The sequence below is a fragment of the Rhinolophus ferrumequinum genome (assembly GCF_004115265.2).
Source record: "Rhinolophus ferrumequinum isolate MPI-CBG mRhiFer1 chromosome 15 unlocalized genomic scaffold, mRhiFer1_v1.p scaffold_54_arrow_ctg1_1, whole genome shotgun sequence".
NCBI classification, from domain to species: Eukaryota; Metazoa; Chordata; class Mammalia; order Chiroptera; family Rhinolophidae; genus Rhinolophus; species Rhinolophus ferrumequinum.
The window spans coordinates 2,597,548-2,620,950 of NW_022680357.1; the positions used below are offsets into that span (position 1 = coordinate 2,597,548).

Here is a 23,403-nt window from a genome sequence, read left to right on the forward strand (position 1 = left end):
GGAGTACCCCTGGTGTGCACGCTGCCTCCAGAGGGCTGGGATGTCAGTGAGTGTGGACGGTCCCTGCCGGTGCGTCTCACTTGCGACATACCAGATGGGCCTAAGTCCCGAAGCTCCCTGGATCCCATAGCCGGTCATGCTAGAGCCCCCACAGGGTCCCAGTTTGGGGATGGCTGAAGAGTCCTGGGGACGAAACCTCCTGGCCCAGGGCGCGACAACGGAGTGGCCGCAGTAGGGGCAGCTGGAGCAGGGTCTTAGGGCCCCGTAAAATACAGCAAACTGTGAGCCAAGCGCCCCTAGGGTGGCGGTTGCGGCCCCGCCCCACGGTCACGTGGCCCCCACGGTCACGTGGCCCCGCCGCCTTGAAGGCGGAAGTGGCTCTGTTGCCAGGCGGCCGTTGCTAGGCGCGCGCTGCGTGCCTTGCGTCCGGTGCGCAGCGGCTGAGGCGGGAAGTGCGAGCGGCAGTGCCATGGCGCGAGGTAGGTTCCGGGCCGGCGGACCAGGGACCAGGGGCCAGGGCCCGGGGTGTAGGGGGCGCGCGGCCAGCGGGGTCCCGGGGGAGGGCGGCGTCCGGCGTGCGGCGCGCACTGAGCCTGCGGCGCGCACTGAGCCTGCGGCCTGGCTCCGTCGGCGCCGAGTCGCAGGCCCGCGGGCGCGTTGGTGCTGAGACTTGACCCGAGCCCAGCCCGCGCTGTGTGATAGCGGGCATCACTGGATCGGAGAGCGCGGAGACCCAGTCCCGGGCCCTCCCAGGACGGTGGCGATGCCGCACACTAGGTCCTCACTTCTCCACGCACCCCCAGTGTGGCAGCACCCATTCCTCAATGTCTTCAGACACTTCAAGGTGCACGAGTGGAAGCGGTCCACGAAGGAGGGGGACGTGGCCGCCGTGATGGTAAGTGGTCCAGGGGACCTGGCAGCAGCAGGGAGGAGCCCTCTTTTCTGCCTGGGACACTTTGCCCCACCACCCAAGGGTCTGGGTCTGTGGGGAACACTGACTCCCATCTTTTTCTCCAGGACAAGACCCTAAAGTGCACGGTGTATCGTATTCGGGGCTCTGTCTCAGCCAGCAATTACATCCAGCTCCCCAAAACCAGCACCCAGTCCCTGGGGCTGACAGGACGATACCTGTACGTGCTCTTCCGACCCATGTCCACCAAGCACTTTGTCATCCACCTGGACGTGTCCACCGAGGTGCCGAGCTCGGAAGTGGGGGCTGTGCATGAGGGTCCTGCACCCCGGCCGCCCCCTCTTGTCTCCTCACGACCTCCCTTTGCCCCCCACCCCCACAGGACGGCCAGGTCATACGCGTGTCCCTTTCCAACCTCTTCAAGGAGTTCAAGTCCACAGCCACATGGCTTCAATTCCCTTTCGTCTGTGAGGCTGGGACATCCAGGAAAGGTGACACAGAGATGGGGCAAGAATGGGACACGGATGGACCAGGGGAGACAGCCTGAGGGTAGAGAGAATGGTGGGGCAGGTCCAGTCAGGCTCCTCTGTGGCCTAGGTGAGGAGGGCGCATGGTTTTGGCAGTGGGAATGGGGGCAGGCCAAGCACAGAGGTCCTGTGTGCTGGCTGGTGACAGGGTGGGCTCTGACCTTGGCTTGCCTCCTGCAGACCTGGCAGGTGTGGCTCCCCCGGCTGCCCGCTGGACCTGCCTGCAGCTGGACCTGCACGACATCGTCTTGGTCTACCTGAATCGGCGCCACAGCCATCTCAAGAGTGTTCGGCTGTGTGCCAACCTGTTGGTCCGGGGCCTCTACACCAGCGACCTGTGCTTTGACCCAGGTGGGAGCTGTGCTTCACGCCGTGCTTAGTCTACAGGCAGGCTGCCCCAACCTCTTCCCTCCCCCAAGGGTCTCCACCCAGGAGGGGCCCTGGCACTTGATGAAGATGCCTGTGTCATGCCTAGCTCCCGAGACACTCGGGGTAGGTGGTGGCTGGGCAGGTGGCCCAGTGATACCCTGCATGCACCTGGTGCTGAGTCTTACCTGGGTGTGGAGAGGGAGCTGGACGGGCTTCCCTGGACCTGGAGCAACTCTGCTCTTTGTAGCTGTCACTGTCGCCGAGGCCCAGCGGGCAAAGCTGCCCGTCACCCCTATGCCAAGAGAAATGGCGTTCCCAGTGCCAAAGGGAGAGAGCTGGCATGACCGCTACGTCCATATCCGGTGAGCAGCTTTGCTCGTCCCTGGGAGGCTGGCGGGAGAGGGCAGGGTGGCCCCGACGCTGACTCTCCTTCTGTTCCTCTGAGGTTTCCAAGTGGCAGCTCAGCAGCCCTCTCTGAGCCAGTGCAGAGGAGCTGTTCCCCTTCGGAGGCAGGTGGGACTGTGGGGTGTGCAGAGCTCAGCGGGAGAGGGGGTCTATCTGTATCTGGGGTGGTTGCGGTATCTGCAGGGGCTGGGGCTAGCCTGGAGGTCACCCCAAGGTCCCAGAGCCATTTGGGAGCCTGTGTAGGATGTCTGGTGGCCTCAGGCTTCCTATCTGGGAGGGGTGCTGGGGCCCGAGTACAATGGTGGCTGAAACTGTCAGGGTGGCTTCTCTCACTGCTGCCCTCCCTAGTGTCATCCTCGGGCCTCTGCACTCTGCTCAGTGGGTTCTGTGGTCCGTGTCCCATTGCAGTCTTCCCGAGGCACATGCCACAGCTTCTTCCTCGCCCGGCGGCCTTCAGCAAGTGCAGACAGGACAGCGCGTCCCCCGTGGTCCAGATGCTGGGCCCCACAGCAGTGAGTGCCTGTGCCCTCAGAGATGGGACTCGGAGGTGGTAGCCCCATGGTCTCACGGACACTGTCCCCCACAGACCTGCCGGGCCCCCTCGGCACCCGGACCCCTTCCAGAGAACGGCCTGTCCTGTGAGCGCACAGAGGTATCCAGTGTGGTTGGTGCCAGTGGCCGCAGCCAAGAGCCATCGGCCTGTGTGGAGGCCACTGACGGGCGTACTGCGGGCCGTGACCTTCAGGTGTCTGCCCATAAGTTGGCTGCAGTGCCCACGGCCCCAGAGGATGTGGCCATCCGCGAGGTGAGTGCCCGTCCCAAGGAAGGCGGGTACTGTGCCATAGAGGTGGGTGGGCCTTGATGAGGTGGTGGTAGGAGCCCGCTGGGCCCTGCCCACCACGAGCCATGTGTGGGGCAGATGGGCCTCTGACGGTCCCTTTTCATCCCGCCCCTTGGCAGAAAGCAGAGAAGGCAGGAGGCAGCTTTGGGCAAGAATCCCTTTCAACAAAGAGTAAAGAGGGGCTGCTGCCCGGCCCTCAACGCCCAGCCCCGTGTCTGTGGGAGCCTCAGGTTGAGGGCAGGGGCAGCTCTTGGGGTCCCTGGAGGGTCTGACCCTGTGGCCAGAATCCTGCCTTCCTGCCACAGAGCAGCCAAGTGAAGCCACACTGGACCCAGTGGCTTCTCGGGAGGCAGGAACCAGCCCAGGGGGGCATCCCTAGTGGGATGGGGTCTCGCCTCCCGTGGCCTCACGGTGAGTTTGCCTGTTTCAGAGCTTCCTGCCGGATCCCGTCCTGAGGCTCAAGGGGGTCATTGGCCTTGGGGGCCACAGCACCAAATGGGTGAGTGGTCCCGAGCTCTGGTTGGGTTGGACACCTGGCCCCGCCCACATCTGCAGTGGGGCTCAGCGCTGCCTCAGTGACCTTCTCTCTCAGGCCTCCTTTTGTTCTCACGACTGCTGGCTGGGTCAATGCTGGCCTAAACGGTTGAGCTTCCAGAGACCCGGGAGCTCTCACTCACCCTTTAAAGCTTTGAGGCAGCCATGTGGGGCCGGTGGGGGCGCGACTTGTGTGTCCCTGTGGGATGGGTGGGGGCAGTGGGAGAGGAGGCCCTGGGCTTGTCAGACCCTCCTGGACTCAGGCTCCAAGTCTTTGTGGGCTCTCTAGTCTTCCATTGCCTGAACCTCAGGGTTTCTTGTATGGCAGCCAGGGCTTAGAGGAAGTTGTGCGTGTGTATGCGTTCACGTGTCTGTGCGTTTTCTCTGTTCTTTTGGGGCGTGCATTCCTTTGACTCCTGTGCACGTTACATGGGGTAGGGTGTGCCAGGCTGGGAGGGACAAGGCCAGCCAGTCTGTGATCTCAGCCTCCGGCCCCCATGCTTAGGCCCTTTGGACCAAGGATGGGACCGCCGTTGTGTACCCCTGCCACGCGGTCATTGTGGTCCTGCGCACTGACACCCGGGAGCAGCGCTTCTTCCTCGGCCACACGGACAAGGTGGGCACCCCCGGGGCCCAGGTGGGGCTCGCCCCTGCAGGCCTCACAACTCCCCTCCACCTGCCGCCTCCCCAGGTCTCCGCCCTGGCGCTGGACGGGAGCAGCTCCCTGCTAGCCTCAGCCCAGGCAGGGGCGCCCAGCATGCTGCGCCTCTGGGATTTCCAGACTGGGGGCTGCCTGTCCCTGTTCCGGAGCCCTGTCCACACAATCAGCTCCCTCAGGTGGGCGAGGGGCCCTCGAGGGGGGCGGGGGCCAGCCCCGGCGACACTGACCATCTGGCCCACGTCCACAGCTTCTCCGGCAGCGGGGCACTACTCTGCGGCGTTGGCAAGGACCTGCACGGGAGGACGGTAAAGGGCAGACCAGGAGGCGGGCCACGTGCAAACCACTTAGGAAGGCACCTTTTCCCAGAGGCTTTCTGCCGGCCTGTCCCCCCCCAGCTCCTGGCCCCACCCCACCCACTGCAGTGTCCTGTGTGTTACAACCCTGTGGATGGAGTCAACATTTAAATGACTCACGTCATTCTCTTCAGTGGTGGGGTCCAGAGTCAGAGCAGCTGGGTTTTATGTATGACGTGTCTGGTGTCCCACCTGTGGCCTGCTCCCTACGTGTGGGTCAGTGTTTTCTGTTTGTTTCTGTGGACGAGTCAGCCTCGCGTGTCTGCAGAGCCAGGGTGGGAATGTGTAGGCCCTCCGGCCCGGGGCTGCCCTCCCCACACTCACCAGCCGAGGGCTCAGGCTGGCTCCCACGGGATAGGAGAGCCTAGTACAGGTCTGGCAGGGGCCCCGGGGGCTCAGCACAGGCTTGTTGCAGATGGTGGTGGCGTGGGGCACGGACCAGGTGGGACGCGGTGGACAGGCCGTCGTTCTCGCCAAAGCGCACACTGACGTTGACATCCAGGCTTTCGAGGTTGCCTCTTTCGATGAGACCAGGTGACTGGCCTCCCGCCCACCTTTGGTGGTGGGGTGGGGCCCTGGCAGCCCACGGGCCTGGATGGGACTGATCCATCGAGCCTGTCCCTGCGCCCCGGCTCAGGGCCCCTGTCCACAGCAGCGGCGGTCTCCCTGTGGGGGTTGTGTGGTGCTCACTCACTCCCCCCTTGCAGGATGGTGTCGTGTGGGCGGGGCAGTGTGCGGCTATGGCGGCTGCGCAGTGGGGGACTCCGCTCCTGCCCTGTGGACCTGGGGGAGCACCATGCCCTGGAGTTCACGGACCTGGCCTTTGGGCAGGCCCCGGACAGCCATATGCTGTGCGTACCGCCCTCTCCTAACGCGCGGGATCCCGTTCCACTAGCCCCTTCGGCCCTCACCTGTCGCCTCCCTGGCAGCTACGTGTGCGGCCGCAGTGGCCACATCCTGGAGATTGACCATCAGCACATGGCCGTGCGGCACGCTCGCCGCCTCCTGCCCACGCAGACCCCAGGCAGCCCCGTCCCCCGGAAGCAGACCTTCAGCTCGGGTAGGTGGCCCCCGCTGCGTGTGTGTGTGTCCGGGGGGGCCCTGATGCCACCCCTGATGCTGCCTGCCCCCCAGGCCCTGGCATCGCCATCAGCAGCCTGAGCGTCTCCCAGGCCACGTGTGCCATGGGCTCCGAGGACGGCTACCTGCGCCTCTGGCCCCTGGACTTCTCCTCTGTGCTCCTGGAGGCAGGTAGGGCCAAGACAGCACCTTGTCACTGTGGTCACCATGGCAGGGCCACATCCCTGGGCCATCCTGGGCTGGATGGCAGTCACGGGCTCTTAGCAGCTGTGTCCTGAGCCTGGGCGTCCACCATTGCCGAGCCCAGAAGTGGCTCATGGGGGAGCCCAGGCCCTGTCCACAGGGGCTCTGGGCAGTAAGGAGACGGGTTTGTGTCCTGGGGGGCTTGGGAGGGAGAGCAGCCTGGATGCAGCCGGTCTGCCCTGGGGCCTGGTCCACCCTGGGAGGTCACGCACCCACCCTGCCCGCAGAGCACGAGGGCCCCGTCAGCTCGGTCCGCCTCAGCCCTGACGGCCTGCGTGTGCTGTCCACTACCTCCTCTGGCCACTTGGGCTTCCTGGACATACCGTCTCGGGAGTACAACGTGCTGACACGCTCCCACACGGCCCTGGTGCTGGCCCTTGCCACCGAGTACAGCCGGGGGCAGCTGGCCACCGTGTCCCGGGACCACACTGTCCGCATCTGGGACCTGGTGACCCTGCAGCAGGTAGGGTGCTGCCTGGATGGAGGGATTGGAGAGCCACAGACCACACCGACGCCCAGGGGAGGGGAGCAGGACCCAGGCAGGCGGAGGGTAGGAGGGCCTGTGGCACCCTTCGTCCTTTATCCTGTGTTGGGGCCATGTGGGTCCAGGTCACCTGAAAAAAGACTAGCTCTCAGGTTCTCTGGGCAGCTGGCAGCCCCCCCCCGCCTGCCCTCACATGGCCCCCACCCCCTCCAGCTCTATGACTTCACATCGCCCAAGGAGGCCCCATGTGCAGTTGCCTTCCACCCCACGCAGCCAGCCTTCTTCTGTGGCTTCAGCAGTGGCGCCGTCCGCTCCTTCAGCCTGGAGGCCGCCGAGGTCCTGGTGGACCACAGGTGGATGCCCAGCTGGTCCGAACCCCACAGATGCCCCTGGAGGAAGCTTGTGGGGTCCCCAGGGGTGTGTGCGCGGCTGGATAGGGCAGGGGAGGGCGGTCTACGGGAAGCTCCTGCCCTCTGCTGCCCCTTGGGGACTCGGCTAGGCCCAGCTGTTGGAGGTCTGGGATGGTGCAGCTCAGAGTCAAGGCAGTGGGTGACCTGTGTGGTGCAGGTGTCACCGAGGAGCCATCGCTGGCCTGGTTGCCAGCCCCGACGGCAGCTTCTTGTTCAGCACCTGCTCTCAGGGCACCCTGGCCCAATACGACTGTACCACCACCCACTGCCGAGTACAGCACGTGGCAGGTCAGCCCCCGTGCCCGGCCCTGTCCCAGCCTCCAACCTTCCCATTGTCAAGTTCCTGTGGGGGTGGGGTTTGCCTCGTATCCGCTGACAGAGTAAACTGCCTTCTGTGGTCTCATTACCTAGACCCCCCCGGGCAAGTGTGGTTTTAGGGCACACCAGCCCCTCAAAACGGAAGGTCAGTGAGGGTCTGTGCCTGCCCCACCCCAGGAGGAGGTGAGCAGCCTGAGCACCAGGCCAGCAGCGGGTCAACCCACCAAAGGGCGTCTGCCCCTCCCGTGGCCACTGTAACTGGGCAAGCCAGGTGGCCACTGGGGGTCCCTCCTGGCCCAGGAAAACCCCAGCTGTCCCTGGGACCCTGGATGTCTTGGCATTCTGACACCCAGGCCCCTGGGCTAGTTGGTGTCTGCTCTGGGCATGCCCTTCCCACCTAGCTGACCTGCCCCCATGATGCTGGCAGCTAACGTGGTGTGCCAGGATGCCCGCCCAGGTTCCAACGCCCTGGCGGTCAGTGGGGACAGCCGCCTGCTGGCCTTCGTGGGTCCTTCTAAGTACACAGTGACCATCATGGATGCAGCCTCGCTGGATGATGTGAGTCAGCCAGAACCTTCTATGTGTCTGGTGTGGGTGGGGCTGCACCTGGCCGGCAGACCCCATAGGTACCCTGACTCACGGCCGCATGGCTCCTCTAGGTTCTGCCAGGACGGGGGGTTGGGGAGAGGCAGGGGCTCCTTTTGGCCCGGCATGGAGTGCGAGGGTGTCAAGGGGCCAGGTGGGAGGCCACACTCCAGAGGAGACCCAGGCCCTGCCACCCTCACTCACAGGCACAGAGGACGTGGATGCCCAGGGAGGGGGGTGTGTGGGGTGCTGCAGGCTGCCTGCCTCCTGGGCCCTTGCTCTGGAGGCTGAGCTCTGCTCAGAGGTCATGGCCAATAGCTACTTGCCGTCCTTCTCCAGCTGTTGCGAGTTGACGTCAGCACCCTGGACCTGGCCGGCAGCCACCTGGACTCGGCTGTAGCCATCTGCTTCGGCCCTGCACCCCCTAGCCACCTGCTGGTGTCCACGTCATCCAGGGTGGTGGTGCTGGACTCCACATCGGGCCGCATGGTCCGGGAGGTGAGCCCAGGGCCTTGACCAGTGGCTTGGCCACCCCTGGCCTCCAGGCTCCCACCTTCGTGCCCCCACTGCCTTGTCGGGGAGAGGTGCATTTTCCGAGAAGGGAGGTTTCCCTAGTCTGGGGGACCCATGTGCTCCGATCTCTCCGCCATGCGAATGCTGTCTTGCAGCTGTCTGGTGCCCACCCTGTGGCCTGCCCCTCCCTGGCTCTCAGCGGGGATGCCCGCTTTCTGCTGACAGCCGCCGACCGGGCTATCAAGGTGTGGGACTACTCAACGCAGGCTGGCCCTAGCTGCCAGGTGCGTGCCACAGGTGGGCACGGGTAGGCGGGTGGGAGGGAAGGCAGAGGACAACCCGCCAGGCCTGATGCCACATGCCTGGTCGCCAGCCTGGCCAGACCTGGGTGTGGCAGGACAGTGGCGACCCTGGCCAGGCTTCAGGAGTCTCTGTATGTGACATGAGCTGTCCCTAGGTGTACATAGGCCACTCAGAGCCCGTGCAGGCTGTGGCCTTCATCCCCGGCCAGCAGCAGCTCCTCAGCGTGGGTGATGCCATCTTCCTCTGGGACATCCTGACCCTCCCTGAGAAGTCGCCCCCAGGAAGGCAAGTGTCTGCCCTTGATCTGCGTCTGCCCGGCCTCCTGCTGCACCGTCCCCACCTGATACCCTCTCTCCTTGCTTCTGCAGTGTCCTAGACTCACCTGGAGCCCCCCAGACCTGTGAGGCTGGTAAGGGGTCCCCGCATGATGACATATCTCTGGTAACATCTGTTGTTGGTACTCTAGCCACTACGGGGGGGCATGGCACCGCTTCCTGTCCTGGGGGGTCCCAGTGTAGAGCTGGGAAGGGGGTTAGGCCCACCCCCCTCTGTGCTCTGCCCTCCTCAGCCCCTGAGCACAGCCTGTCTTCCATCCCCAGGCCTGAATACAAGACAGCTGGAGGACTCGGTGTTGGGGGCCAGTGGGCTCCCCCGCCGGCAGGTGCCCATGCCTTCCCAGACACCGCCGCCCCAGCTGGGCATGTGTGCTGGGCCCTGTGAGAGCGGTGATGGTAAGGGCAGGAGTCCCGGGATTACCTGGGCGGTCATGTGTATTGCTCCCATCTGGCGTGCTTGCGTGCTGCTCTAGGCCTGTGGGGAGGGGCGGGGGTCCAGGGGGCTTTGTGCCCTCCTCTCACTGCCTCCCCACACCCCCAGGAGCTTTCTCCGTGTCAGATGAAGAAGGATCCCCTGAGGAAAGCCACAGCGCCAAGGGGTTCCACCAGACCTCTGGCCCGCCCATGCTGGTGCAGAAGGAGGCCTGTGGGGCAGGAGATGGGGCCTGGGTGGCTTCAGGGCACCCTTGGGGCCTCGGCATGCCGCCCTCCTCCTGTGACCAGCCCAGGAAGCAGGGTAAGGCAGAGACACATGGCTGCGCCTGGCCGAGGGGCAGGTACCCATAGGTCCCAGGTGGCCTAAGGCGGCCCCGGCTGCCCCTGACAGATTGGAGTTCGCCCCGTGAGATGAGGCCCGGTCACCCACAGGGCAAGTGGATGAGCTTGAGGCCCCTGCTAGGCCAGGCAGGTGGTGGGATATGGCTCAGCTGCTCCCTCTGACCCTGAGGTCCGTCCCGGGTCAGGTACTTTTCTTGTCCAGCTGGAGCCAGGTGACTACGGGGAGGGGTCTCTGAATGGTTGTGGATGGGGGATGTCCTGTGGCCTCTTCCTCCTCCTCGCCAGGGACCTGGAGCATCCGGAGAGCTGGCGCACAGCCTGCTGCCCGCCCAGACTCCTACAAGCACTTCACGGCACGTTACAAGTCCTCCCTCACGGCCAAGGTTGGCTGGGGTGCGGTCTTCACAGTCCCTGCCGCAGGGGGCACCTCGGGTGGGGGTGGCATGGCCCTGTGGTTTCTGGGGGTGTTCCTTCTCCCACCACGGGTTCTCCGGGGTCTCCCTGGGGCTGCTCCCAAAGCTGACCATGCTCCACACCGTGGTGGTGGTCACCCCGTGGGTACTGCTCCCTCTCTGCTCTCACTGTCACGCTGACACTCAGCCTGGAGCTGGACACTGGCCTGCGGAGCCCACCATCTCCACCTGGCTCCCTCCCACGTCCTCACGTGCCCTGTCCCTGAGAGCCCCCTGGGGGACTTGGTGTTGGGGGCCAGTGGGCACCCCTTGGGTCATGCCGCCCCTGCCTGGCTTCCTTGCACTCCAGGACCTCCCACATCTCCCACTCCTGCCTCCGTGTGTATCCTTGGCTCCCGTCCCCATGTGCAGGCTTTGGGGCCCACGCTCCCGCCGTTTGTCCAATCCCGGGGAGGCTCTGTGCCAGGCCCCAGTCTGATGGGGCACAGCCTAAGGTGGTGGGTGGTGGCCAGGTGCTGTGCCGCACACCAGTGTCCTAGGACCACTTTCTCCTAGAATGTCTCCTCGCCCCCGGCCGGGGCTGAGCGGCTGCGCCTAAAGGCTGTCATAGGCTACAACGGGAACGGGCGGGCCAACCTGACCTGGAGGCCGGACACAGGTAGGGACCACAGCCCAGCCTGGCTCCCAGCCCCGAAGTCACAGGGCCCGGCCCAGCTCTGCCCCCCCCAGGCCAGGCCCCAGGAGGGCAAGTGAGTGCCAGCACGGATGGTGGTTCGGGCTGAGAGGCGCTGTTTCTCCTGTCACCTGTGCCCCAGCCCGTTTTCCCTGTGCCTCCCCTGAGCAGTTTCCTGGGAGGGCTCAGCACGACCCCCTTGGCCGTTGTAACTGACGGGGAGGGTGACTGGCTCCAGCGTGCCCTCCCTGCCCGCAGGCTTCTTTGCCTACACGTGCGGCTGCCTGGTGGTGGTGGAGGACCTGCACTCCGGTGCCCAGCAGCACTGGCTCGGCCACCCTGAGGAGATCTCCACACTCGCCCTCAGCCATGATGCCCAGGTGCCCGTCCTGCGCCTGGGGCTGTCGCGCGCGTCATTGCCTGGCTCCTTGGGGACCTCCAGGGCAGCACGGGGCCTGTTGGTCCAGTCCCCTCTACCCGGAGCCAGGCTGGCCCCCTGGACTGCCCTTGCCCGTCTGACCTTCCGCCTGCCCACCAGGTCCTGGCCTCTGCCTCAGGCTGCGGTGGTGCCACCTCCTGCTGCCAGATCCGCATCTGGGCTGTGCCTGGCGGCTCCTGCCAGCAGCTCCTTTCTTACCACTGCACGGCTGTGCAAGCCCTGGCTTTCTCACTGGATGACAGGCTTCTTGTCACACTGGGTCAGCTGGGTTGGGGGGGTGGGGGGCAGGGGCCTCTGGACTCCCCTGCCTGCCCTGGGACTGGGACCCCTGGGCAGCTGATGTGACCGCCATGCCCATCCCCAGGGGACTATGGGGACCGCACCCTGGCCCTGTGGAGCACAGCGACCTACGAGCTCGTGTCCTCCATCCCCCTCCCGGAGCCGGTGCACGGCGTGGCCTTCAGCCCGTGGGGTGCTGGTGAACTTGCCTGTGTGGGCCAGGGCACCCTCACCTTGTGGCTCATGCAGCAGCGCGGGGCCGACGTCAGCCTCCAGGTGCCAGGGTTCAGAGGTGGTTTGGCGGACGGGGCCAGGCTGCGCCCCGGCACGTCACTGACCCCCCCTGCCCTCCAGGTGCACCACCGAGACCCCATCCCCGAGGCAGTGGGGGCGGGCGAGCTGACCTCACTGTGCTACGGGGCCGAGCCCCTGCTGTACTGCGGCTCCAATGCTGGCCAGGTCTGTGTCTGGGACACGCATGCTGGCCGCTGCTTCCTGACCTGGGAGGCGGACGACGGTGAGATCGGTGGGTGCCTGAGGGGCCCCCGTGGCCCCCCCCAGCAGGGAGCCCCAGGGATGGGGCAGGAGGACCCTGTCTCGACTTCCGGGCATCTGGGGAAGTGGCTTATGCTACCTCTTGCCTCCTAGGAGTGCTGCTGTGCGCCGGCTCGCGGCTGGTCAGTGGCAGTAACACCAGGCGGCTGCGCCTGTGGGCCGTGGGAGCCGTGCCAGAGCTGAGGCGCAAGGGCTCAGGTGCCAGGTGAGCCACACTGGTGTCCTTGGCCAGGGCGGCAGGCCAGCGCGCCGTTGCCAGCTGGGCCTGCCCTCCATGGGCACATGCTTGGGTGCGGCCAGGTCCCAAGGACAGGGACACAGCCACGAGCACCGGGCTCCCTGGGCTGTCGTTGTCACCACCTTGTACCCACTGCTCACCCCCCAGGTCTAGCTCCGTGTTCATGGAGCGAGAGCTGACCGTGGACGGGGCCGTCGTGAGCGCCGTCTTCCACAGCAGCATGGACATGGGCGTGGTGGGCACCACAGCGGGCACGCTCTGGTATGTCAGCTGGGCCGAGGGCACCAGCACCCGCCTCATCAGCGGCCACAGGAGCAAGGTGAGGCCGCCAGGCCAGCAGCTTGCTGCCGAAGACATCTGAGGGGCTTTGCACCCTGGACGGAGGCAGGCCCGTGAGCCCCACGTTCACTCCCCGCTGCCCCCTCCCTGTTGTTCCGAGTCCAAGCCCAGCTGTTGGATCGGTGCCCACGGAAACATTTCCGGTTCTCAGCACAGGACTCCACACACCTGGGACTGCTCGTCCATTCTGTGTGGCCCAGGTTTCAGGGTGTCAGTGAATTTACTTTTTGAGTTTTTAAGAACTGGTGGGTGGACACGTGGGCCAGGCCCCCCGAGGTCACTTATAGAGCCCTGGCTTTGTCCAGTAGCAGGTTCTTTGAGTTGGCTACTGAGTCCTTTTTCTAAAAAAAAATAAATAAAACTATATATATTTGTTTAGAGATAACGGTAGCTATCAAAGAAATGAAGTTGGGGAGGCATGAGCATGCTATACTTTTCCTGTTTTTTGGTAACAACTTATGTTGAGGTGTAATTTACGTGTCATATGCTTCAGCCATTTGTTTAGTCAATGGTTTTCAGTATATTCACAGATTTGGACTTCCATCACCACAGTCTATTTTAGAGCATGTGCTTCATCCCAAAAGGAAACCCCATACCCATGAAGCACTCACCCCCACCCCCATTCCCTGACATCTAGTAATGACTATGGATTGACCTGTTCTGGACCTTTCGCTGAAACGGAATCACACACTGTGATCTCTGTGTCTGGTTTTTCTCACTGAGCATTATGTTCTCAAGTTTCCTCTGCGTTATAGCTCAGAGCTTCCCTCCTTTTTTTTTTCCCAAAGATTTTATTGGGGACGGGGAACAGGACTTTATTGGGGAACAGTGTGTACTTCCAGGCCTGTTTTCCAAGTCAAGTTGTTGTCCTTTCAATCTTAGTTGTGGAGGGCGCAGCTCAGCTCCAGGTTCAGTTGCCGTTGTTAGTTGCAGGGGGTGCAGCCCACCATCCCTTGCGGGAGTTGAACCTGCAACCTTGTGGTTGAGAGGATGCACTCCAACCAACTGAGCCATCCAGGAGCTCAGCGGCAGCTCAGCTCAAGGTGCCGTGTTCAATCTTAGTTGCAGGGGGCGCAGCCCACCATCCCTTGAGGGAGTCGAGGAATCCAACCGGCAGCCTTGTGGTTGACAGCCCGTAGAGCTTCCCTCCTTTTTATTACCAGATACTATTCCGTGATACAGACAACACGGTGTGCTTACCCATCCACTAGGGCAGGGGCGTTTGTGTCCTGAGTCCTTGACCCGAGTTGGTCCCTGGTGATTTCCTATCATGTGCAATGATGAGATGTCCAGACCCTCCTTCTGCAGCTCCCCCCGGGATCTGACTGGGCTGTTTCTGCCCCGAGGGGCCCATCACTTCTCAGCTGGACAGAGCTAAATTATTTTTTTAAGCTAAAATAGATGATGAATTCATACTTGCACTTGAAATTCAAATGCAGGACGAGGCTGTTTCATTTCACCTCATTGGTGTATGGTTTTCCTACGCCAAAATTCTTGATTTTCAGTAATCACACACCTTTTTCCCTTAATGCACACAGGACAATCTCAGGAAAAGCCATGCCACCACCCCCCCTGTGGTGAGGCCTCTGGAATGGCCCGGAGTGTGTTTTGTGCTTCCTTTACCTTCATCCTGCTGTCCTTTAACGGACATGTCCCATCACCACATTTTAGGTTCTTCCAGAATACTTCCTTCTAGCTGGTGTCCCAGCTAGAGGACCGTCAGGTTCAATGGCCTGTGGGCTCCTTATGATTCCGAGTCCACCCAGGTCTCGTGTGGGGCACTCGGGAGGGAGGGCAGGATGGTTTCTTTACTCCATGCGAAGGTGGCCGTGGCCAGGCGGGCCGGGGAAGGAGACATGTGCTCTTGTAGGAATAACCTGGCTCTGCTGTGTCCCGTCTCTGCCCGAGGGCCACGTGGCCTCAGGGAGGGCTGGCTGGCTCCCTGCAGGTGAACGAGGTGGCCTTCAGCCCCAGGGAGACCCACTGCGCCACGTGCGGAGATGACGGGAGCGTGAGGGTGTGGTCTTTGGCCAGCATGGAGCTGGTGATCCAGTTCCAGGTGCTCAACCAGGTACTGGGTCTGGGGGTGCCTGCTGGGGGCGGGGCCTTGCCTGTCTGCTGAAGGGCTCTGGCAGCCGCATCCTCTCTCCGGCCTCAGTGTCTGTCCTCTGCCTTGGGACTGGGCCCCTGTCCCGCTCCCCAGGGGAGTACTGATATTTCCCAACTGGGGGTCCCCAGAGTTGCCTCTGCCTGGCTTGGAGCCCACCTTCTTGTGGACGCCCAGAGCAGCAGCGCGTGGCAGCAGGTTACAGTGATGGCACGCTGCGTGTCTTCAGCATCCCCCAAACTGCCATGGAGCTCAAGATGCACCCCCACCCAGCTGCACTGACGGCGATCGTCTTCTCTGCCGACGGTGAGGGGCTGGGGGCTCACAGGGCGATGGCGGGGCCTCTGTCTGGTCCAGGTCATACCTTTGGGCTGGGGGCTGGGGGCTCACAGGGTGATAGAGTGGCCCCTGCCTGGCCCAGGTCAGACCATCCTCTCTGGAGACAAGGATGGGCTTGTGGCTGTGAACCGCCCCCGCACTGGCATGACCTTCCGAGTGCTGAGCGACCACCGGGGGGCCCCGATTTCCACCATCCAGAGCACGAGCAAGGAGGTGAAGTGGCCCATCTGGGGGGTGCTGGCAGGGAAGGGGGATCGGGCAAAGTGGGGCCAGAGGTACCCACCCACCTTTACCCCCCCAGTATGGAGACTTCGGGGTGGACGGCACAGACTTGTGGTTGGCCGCCAGCGGGGACCAGCGGGTCAGCGTCTGGGCCTCTGACTGGTTGCGGGACCGCTGTGAGCTCGTGGACTGGCTGAGCTTCCCGGCGCCCACCCTCATGGAGGTGAGGGTCCCGGGGGCACCTGGGACAGGGAGAGTACCTGCCCACCTTGCTACAGTGTGCTGTACCCCTCCTCAGGCTCCAGGCTGCCCGCCGCCGTCCCTCGCTGCCTTCTGCCCCTGGGATAAGGCGTTGCTGGTGTGTGCTGGCCTCGGCCCGCATCTGGAGGTGGTCTTCTACAGCCTCCGCCAGAAACAGGCACGCGCATGCCCCCTGTGGTACTGGAGAGGGGTCCTGGGGCCGTGGGAGCCCGATCAGCGCCTCACATTTGCTGCCCACAGGTGGTGGACAAGATCCCTCTGCCTTTCTGTGCCGTGTCCCTGAGCCTGTCGCCCGGGCCCCGCCTGCTGGCCATTGGCTTCGCTGGTGAGTGCTAGTGGGCGTGGACTCCGGCCTGTCTTGAGTGGGGTTGAGTGCACTCAGCTGTGCATCCACACTGAGACATGCCTCTCACCTCTGTACCCTGGGCTCCTCGTGTCTGAAGTGGGGTGAGCACACCTACCCCAGAGGGGTCTTAGGGTCAGGAGATGAGGAGTGGGGGTTGCCAAGGACCGTACCCGGCACCAGGGCCTGAACGGAGACTCAGTGGCCCAGCATGGGGCCTTACGAGCCCCATGTTGTGAGATCCCCGAACAGCGATGGGTACCCCCTTGGCTCTGCTGTCCCAGTCCCCGCGACAGGCGGCCCTGGGCGTGGAGGACACAAGACATTCAGCACCTATGTGGTCCTGGCGCCCAGCCAGGGTGGGTAGGGGGACTCCTGGGGCCTGGGGCTGCAGACACAGGCTCAGGGCCCACCTTGTGCCATCTGCCTGCAGAGCGTGTGCTGCGGTTGGTGGACTGTGTGTCGGGGGCTGCACAGGACTTCATTGGTCACGACGACTGGGTACAGCTCTGCAGGTTCTCCCCATCTGCCAGCCTGCTCTTCACGGCGGCCCACAACGAGATCTTGGTGTGGGAGGTCACGGGCTGTTGAGCCAAAGTGGTGACCTTGGGGTCAGGGGTGCCTTGCTGGTATCGCTGGGTGCCTGGGCTGGGCGGAGGCTCTGCCAAGAAGCCATGTTAGCAAACCTCATGCTGGGCCAGGATGGCTGGGCAAGCTCAGCTGCTGCACCCTGGACAGGCCCAGGACTGCGTGTGTAAAGCATCAAGACCCTGAACATGTGTCAAGTGCGTGTTCGTTTTGCAGTGCTTTTCTGTGTTTCTACCTGTACAGTTGAAATAAACGTGTGTGTTGCATTGTATGGCGAAATTGTGGGCTGGTCACTCCAGGCTCCTATTGCCGTGGGCCTGGCTCTCCCGCCTGGCCTAAGCTAAGCCTCTGCCCAAACCCCAGACCTCCTGTCCCTGCCAAGGACTGAGGCCCTGGCCTGTCCACCTGCAAGGGCTGCCCTGCCAGGAGTGAGTGGGTCAGGGCTGAGCGGTACCTGGGGCAGGTGCCCTGTGCTCCCGGTCAAAGCGGCACCTGCAGTGCCCGGCGCGATCACGCGGCGGCGCCGCCACGCAGCCGGACCGCTCTGGCCCGCCTGGCTCGCTAGTACGGCTGCGCGGGCGGGGGCCGGAAGTGCGGGCTCCGGGAGAGCGTGGGCTGGAGGGCCCGGCGCGGGCTGGGGTCGGGGCCGGGGCTGGGGCCGGGGGCCGGGCCGGTGTGCGCCGGGGACGGACTGCAGCTCCGGCAGCCGCCATGAAGCGGGACGTGCGCATTCTGCTGCTGGGCGAGGGTAGGCGCCCAGGCCGAGGGCGGGAGGAGTCGGGGTCGCGGGGTCGGGGCCGGACTTGTCCGGAGCGGGGGCGCCGCGACCTTGGCCGCCGCACTGACCGCGCCTCCCTGCGCAGCCCAGGTGGGGAAGACGTCGCTGATCCTGTCGCTGGTGGGCGAGGAGTTCCCGGAGGAGGTGAGAGCAGTAACGCTGAGCACGCCTCCGGCGGTTGCTCCTAAGTGGGGACTGAGGCTCCAGGGCAGGTCTCCCTCCATCACCGGGCCTCCGGCACTGCTGGTCTGTTCTAGGTCCCGCCCCGGGCAGAAGAGATCACCATTCCCGCAGACGTCACCCCAGAGAAGGTGCCCACTCACATCGTGGACTCCTCAGGTAGAGCCGCCCCTTCCCGCCGCATCCCACCCCACCCCGGGGTTCTGCCCAGGTGCCTTTTCCAGGGACGTATGTAGTGTGATCTCTTCTTCCGTCCAGAAGCTGAACAGACGGTGGAGGAGCTCCAGGATGAAATTCACAAGGTACAGTGTTCTGGGGGCTCAGGGCCCAGGCCCTGGGGGCCTGCGCCAGCCTAATCCTGATCGGCTTTTCTCTCTGAGGGATTGGATTACGTGCTCAGGGAGTCCTGGCCTCACTAATTCCTCCATGACCTCTAAGCACTCAGTTGTTGGGGTTCCTGTGATGCACCCTGGTGGTTAGAGCAGGGGAGAAAAGTGACCACCCTTCCCCCCTACCCACATGGCTGGTCAGCCCCCTGGCTCTCCACACCCAGCATTCACTCTTACAGTGGATATTGGGGTATAGACCTCAGTGTTCTCCAAAATGACCCCTTAAATAGCTCTGTGCCCTGGCCGCCTACCCCCCACCCTGTAGTGCACTCCACCACCCTGGGTCTTTGGGTCAAGGTGTAGCCGTGCAGGCTACACAGCCCTGTGTTCACCTGTTATCCAGGAGAACGTGTGCCCGAGCCAAGCTCTTGGGGGGGAAGCTGCTCCTGCACTTTGCCCTGTCCCCCTGTACTTCTCCTGTGTCCTGGGGGCACCTCTGGGCAAGAGTACAGGCCACTACTACTCAGGGGCAGCCTCGTTATGTGCTGTTGAGTTCGTCATCACCTCTGCACACAGTGCTACAGCAGTGAAGGGCCACGGCCAGGGCTGGGGTGCCAAGTTTTGGGGGTGGCTGTGTCTTTCCTGAGTCCTTCAGGGGACTGACCAGAGCTGTAGTGCTGGGGCCTGGAAGTGAGCAGTCCTGGAAGGACTGGCCTGAGGTTTGAGCAGTTGAGCACCAGCCCCAGTGACATGGCTGGCCATGGAGCACTGGCTGAGGGCTACCGGGGAAGGATGGCTTCCTGGGTCTCTGAGCCACGTCCTGCCCCGCCTGTGAGGGCCAGGGTGGCATGGACAGAGAGCCTTGGGTAATGCTGTGCCACACTCTGTCCCTCACAGGCAAACGTGGTGTGTGTGGTGTATGACGTCTCTGAAGAGGCCACCATCGAGAAGGTAAGGGAACTCCCCATTCATCCCAGGTCCCTGCCACTGGCGCCCGGCTCGGTCATGGCTCATCCTGTGCATGGACGCTTGGCTGAAGCAGCTCTGGGACGACTCACCTCTGGCTGGATCAGATGAGGTTGCACTTGCCAGCCGCTCTCTCCCACTGGCCTTGTTCTCAGTGGCCGTGACTGGCCCTCGGTGGGCCTTGACTTCCTCCCCCCTTCTCCCTCAAGCTAAGCCGGAGTTTCAGGTGGAAGCCATGGGCTAGGTAGTCCCCTCATCCCACACTGGGTCTTGCCTTTCAGATCCGAACCAAATGGATCCCGCTGGTGAATGGAGGGACCGAGAGGGGTCCCAGGTAATGGGCAGGGCCCGGGGGGGTGGGGTGGGGGTCTGGTCTCCACCAGCTCCCCCATCCCTGGTAACCGTGGGCCTCCCCCCAGGGTCCCAATCATCCTAGTGGGCAACAAGTCGGACTTGCGGCCAGGGAGCTCCATGGAGGCTGTCCTGCCCATCATGAGCCAGTTCCCTGAGATTGAGACCTGTGTGGAGGTGAGCCGGCCGGCAGGGGGCGCTGGGGTGGAGAAGAGGGGGGCAGGGGCCAGGCCCTGCAGCAGACTCTCCTGTGCTGGTGGCCAGGGACCTCGGGGCAGGTGGGGTCCAGTTTTTGGGGTGGGAGCCGCTGACCACCTGTGCCTGCACTTTGTCGGGGCCCCTTTGGGTCTCCTGGCATCGGGCAGCGCTCTGAGTCTGTCATCGTGGCTTCCAGTGCTCGGCCAAGAACCTGAGAAACATCTCAGAGCTGTTCTACTACGCACAGAAGGCCGTGCTGCACCCCACAGCCCCGCTCTATGACCCCGAAACCAAGCAGGTGGGCAGTGGGCACGGGTTGGGCTGGCCAGCCGCTGGGCATTGTGGGGGGCATCATGCTGAGCCGTCTGTCCCCGCAGCTGAGGCCTGCGTGTTCCCAGGCCCTCACGCGAATCTTCAGGCTCTCAGACCAGGATCTGGACCAGGCGCTCAGCGACGAGGAGCTCAACGCTTTCCAGGTGGGGCCCCCGCCTACCCCCTGGTGGTGCCATTCCTCCCGGGCTGCAGCCGGGTCCACGCCTCAGCCGCCATTCATGGTCGAGTGGAGCCGTCGCTGCGGTGGCTAGCTGACAAACAGCAACTTTCTCTCGGCGGCAGAAATCCTGTTTTGGGCACCCTCTGGCCCCCCAGGCCCTGGACGATGTGAAGATGGTGGTGCGCAAACACGTGGCGGGAGGCGTGCGGGACGACCGGCTAACCCTGGATGGTGAGGCCCGGCACCCTGCCTGTCCCCTGGGGTGGGGAGGGGGCTGGGCAATACCCAGTACCCCCTCCTGTGCCCCTTCCCAAACAGGCTTCCTCTTCCTGAACACACTGTTCATCCAGCGCGGCCGCCATGAGACCACGTGGACCATCCTGCGACGCTTCGGCTACGGGGACGCGCTCGAGCTGTCCCCTGACTATCTCTTCCCTCCGTGAGTAGTGGGGGGCGCTCAGTGTCGGAGGGGGCCGGGCGGGGGTTGGAGCTCTTGCTCCGGCAGAGTGCTGCCAGGATGGCCTGTTGGCGGGGCCCTGCTGCTCTGCCATGGCGCTCGGCCAAGGGAGGGGGTGGTGCAGGAACCTCCCAGCTTCCGTCCAACCGCGCAGACGGGAGGTGTGCTGAGCGCGGCGGGAACCCACAACCTTCCAGGCTCCACGTGCCCCCCGGCTGCAGCACGGAGCTGAACCACTTCGGCTACCAGTTTGTGCAGAAGGTGTTTGAGAAACACGACCAGGTGAGGACGCTGTGACCCTGCTGTGCTGGCCGCCTGGCCTGGCCTCCCAGCCCGTGTCACCGCAGTCCCTCTGCCTGCAGGACCGTGATGGCGCCCTCTCGCCGGCAGAGCTGCAGGGCCTCTTCAGCGTGTTCCCAGCTGCCCCCTGGGGCCCCCAGCTCCTGTACACGGTCCGCACCGAAGCAGGCCGGCTGTCCCTGCACGGGTACCTCTGCCAGTGGACGTAAGCACAGCCCCCACCTGCCCCCACCCGCCAGATACCACCGCCCTTCCCTGATGCCCTCCCCCCCCCGACTTCTGCCCCAGCCTGGTGACCTACCTGGACGTCCAACGCTGTCTCGAACACCTTGGCTACCTGGGCTACCCCATTCTCTGCAAGCAGGACTCGCAGGCACACGCCATCACAGGTGGGCCCCTGCCCTCGCACTGGCCTGGCCCAGCCCCGCCCTGGCAGCCCCTCACTCTCACTTGTCCTTGCCATCTGCCCACAGTCACCCGTGAGAAGACGCTGGACCAGGAGAAGGGACAGACGCAAAGGAACGTTCTCCTGTGCAAAGTGGTGGGGGCCCGAGGAGTGGGCAAGTCTTCCTTCCTGCAGGCCTTCCTTGGCCGTGCCCTGGGGGTGAGTGTTGTCATGTGTCGCCGGATGATGACACCCAGCTCCCGCCCGGGCTTCCCGGGGGTAGGGGTTCTGGGGGGCACCAAAGCCAGGAAGCTTCAGGCTTCTCCCTCTTCAGCACCAGGACACCAGGGAGCCCTGCCAGGAGCCTGCCGTCTACACCATCAACACAGTGCAGGTCAACGGGCAAGAGAAGTACCTAATAGTGAGTGTTGGGGGGTGGGGGTCCCCACAGTAGACCCCAGCTGCATGCTAGGCACTGCTGTCCCAGAGCAGCCTGGGGGACTGAGCTCCCCTGCCCGCCCTGAGGCCACCATCTGTCCAGCTATGTGAGGTGGATGCAGACAGCCTACTGGCCACTGCGCCCGACGCCGCCTGTGACGTCACCTGTGATGTCGCCTGCTTGATGTTTGATGGCAGTGACCCCCGGTCCTTTGCATTCTGCGCCAGCATCTACAAGGCAAGCCCCCACCTTCCCCGGGGTCCTGTGGGCAGCACGGCCATGAGTGACGGTCCCCTGGCACCTTCACTGTGTCCGCCGGAGGACTGTACCCTCATGTGGCCCCTCCCCACTCAGCGCCGTTACATGGATGGGCAGACCCCCTGCCTCTTCGTCTCCTCCAAGGCTGACCTGCCTGAAGGTGTCGCGCTGCCTGGCCTGTCTCCAGCTGAGTTCTGCCGCAGGCACCGGCTGCCTGCCCCCACCCCGTTCTCCTGCGCTGGCCCAGCAGAGCCCAGCACAGCTGTCTTCACCCGACTTGCCACCATGGCCACCTTCCCGTGGGTACCAGTGCCACAGCCCCTGTGGTGGGAGGCCCATCCCCATCCCAGGGTACCAACAGTCCCTGTCATCAAGACAGTGGGACAGCTGTGGTGTCAGGAGCCTTGGTCTGGTGCTGAGGCCCTGGCGGGGCCCTCCAGGGCCTGGTCTCACCACTGCTGTGCTGGACACTGGGCAGCCCTGTGGGTTTCTATGATTTTCCAGGAGACGGGGGTTGCGGGTGGGAGGTAGAGCAGCAAGCATCTGGGCAGTACCCCGAGGGTGTCTCCAGCCAGCTCCTCTCTCTTGCAGACACCTGGTCCATGGGGAGCTGACCACCACCTCCTTCTGGCTCCGGGTGACACTGGGGGCTGTTGGGGCCGCAGTTGCCGCTGTCCTCAGCTTCTCACTCTACAGGGTCCTGGTGAAGAGCCGATGAGGCGCCAGGGCTCTGCAGTCTGATCTCAGGGCCCCAGGGTGCCAGTGGGGGGCCACTGCCTGGTGGGGCTTCCGTCTGTTGAAACTGCTTCTGAGGACAGCCTGCCCACTGCCCAGCCCTGGGGTGGGCCCCCAGGCCCCACCCCACCTCCGTGTCCTGCCCAGCATTACCCACGTGTGGTCAGCGTGATGTTGGAGGGACTACGGGGCGTGGGTGAGGAAGCCAGTGACCCCAGACCTGAATTCTCAGGGCTCCACCCCTTCCTGGTCTCAGGTAGCCGGTGGGTACGAAGGAAATCAGAGAGCAGAGCTTTGGGCCAAAGTCTGGGGGTGGGGCCAGGAAGTGGCTGGACCATTGTGTGCCCGCTGCTCGTTGGGAGACGGTGCCAGACCTGCACCTCATGAAGATGGGAGGTGAGGCTCCTGATTAAACTTCCGTCTTTTTCATCTCGGACCCTACTTTCTGAAGATGGCTTTTCTTGATTGATTTTTTTTGTCTTGGTGTGGGCTGGACACTTCACTCCTGACTCCCACGCCTCCCCTCCAGGCCTGAGGCCTCAGGCAGGCCTGTGTGAGGTCCAGTTAGGGCCCCGCTGCGGCCTGGGAAGCATTGCATCGAGGGCCGTGCTTTCCTGAGAGGGCCTGACGCCTGCCTCCTCCCCAAATCTCAGCATCCATCCCGTCAGCTGGGCTGAGCTGTGCGGAGGACCTGGAATTCTGAGATGGGCCTCGGGTGTGTCAAAATGCCCTGCTTCTGGTGAGCAGGGAGGCCCCTGGTGTGGCGGAGCTGTCCTGTTCTCACCCAGACCACAGGTCTGTCCTTCCCACTGGGCCGGGGGAGAGCCAGAGGCCCCAGCCTGAGGGAAGGGAGACAGAAGACCTTTCTTGGTGAGGAAAGGGGCCTGACTTGGGGTTAAGCTTCAACACCTGTCCCAGGTGCTTATTTGGCATGTGTTCCAGGACTTGGAGCAGAAATACCCCATGGCGAGGCTGGGTGGCAGACCCTGGCCACCTAGACTGGTTCCTTCCTGCCATCAGTCATTCTGTGCGTGGCAGCCCCTTCCAGCCCGGGCCCCTCCCGAAGCCCTGACATGCTGTTCCTAGGAGG

The 23,403-nt window shown here is 63.9% G+C and overlaps 2 protein-coding genes across 4 annotated transcripts; both read left to right on the forward strand.

Moving 5' to 3' along the window:
* Positions 1-382: 382 nt before the first annotated feature.
* Positions 383-16,710, forward strand: WDR90 (WD repeat domain 90). Its single transcript, XM_033101556.1, is given in 43 exon segments — positions 383-479; positions 804-895; positions 1,018-1,194; positions 1,293-1,401; positions 1,618-1,788; positions 2,054-2,168; positions 2,252-2,319; positions 2,620-2,759; positions 2,761-2,786; positions 2,788-3,016; positions 3,483-3,551; positions 4,092-4,202; positions 4,278-4,423; positions 4,495-4,552; positions 5,016-5,134; positions 5,308-5,451; positions 5,530-5,660; positions 5,735-5,851; positions 6,151-6,386; positions 6,621-6,760; positions 6,975-7,105; positions 7,563-7,693; positions 8,060-8,218; positions 8,389-8,517; positions 8,691-8,821; positions 8,905-8,945; positions 9,136-9,267; positions 9,413-9,607; positions 9,934-10,031; positions 10,617-10,719; positions 10,993-11,114; positions 11,273-11,432; positions 11,538-11,728; positions 11,807-11,978; positions 12,101-12,212; positions 12,393-12,564; positions 14,533-14,655; positions 14,823-14,997; positions 15,113-15,243; positions 15,332-15,475; positions 15,551-15,670; positions 15,754-15,838; positions 16,290-16,710. Coding segments are annotated over 43 exon segments (5,523 nt in total). The 5' UTR covers positions 383-469; the 3' UTR covers positions 16,448-16,710.
* A 325-nt stretch (positions 16,711-17,035) lies between these two features.
* On the forward strand, positions 17,036-22,763 carry RHOT2 (ras homolog family member T2). 3 transcript variants are annotated; one of them, XM_033102037.1, is made up of 19 exons: positions 17,036-17,192; positions 17,308-17,366; positions 17,480-17,561; positions 17,661-17,704; positions 18,629-18,682; positions 18,979-19,031; positions 19,117-19,225; positions 19,443-19,544; positions 19,624-19,722; positions 19,862-19,970; positions 20,058-20,178; positions 20,394-20,478; positions 20,559-20,701; positions 20,785-20,885; positions 20,970-21,100; positions 21,216-21,302; positions 21,423-21,557; positions 21,675-21,881; positions 22,170-22,763. In XM_033102037.1, exons 1-19 carry the CDS (start codon positions 17,156-17,158, stop codon positions 22,317-22,319), a joined length of 1,908 nt encoding a protein of 635 aa, XP_032957928.1. In that variant the 5' UTR covers positions 17,036-17,155; the 3' UTR covers positions 22,320-22,763. The 3 variants fall into 3 exon arrangements, with proteins under 3 accessions (XP_032957928.1, XP_032957930.1, XP_032957929.1); XM_033102039.1 differs by having other exon boundaries at positions 21,675-21,877; XM_033102038.1 differs by having other exon boundaries at positions 19,645-19,722.
* The last annotated feature ends 640 nt before the right edge of the window (positions 22,764-23,403 follow it).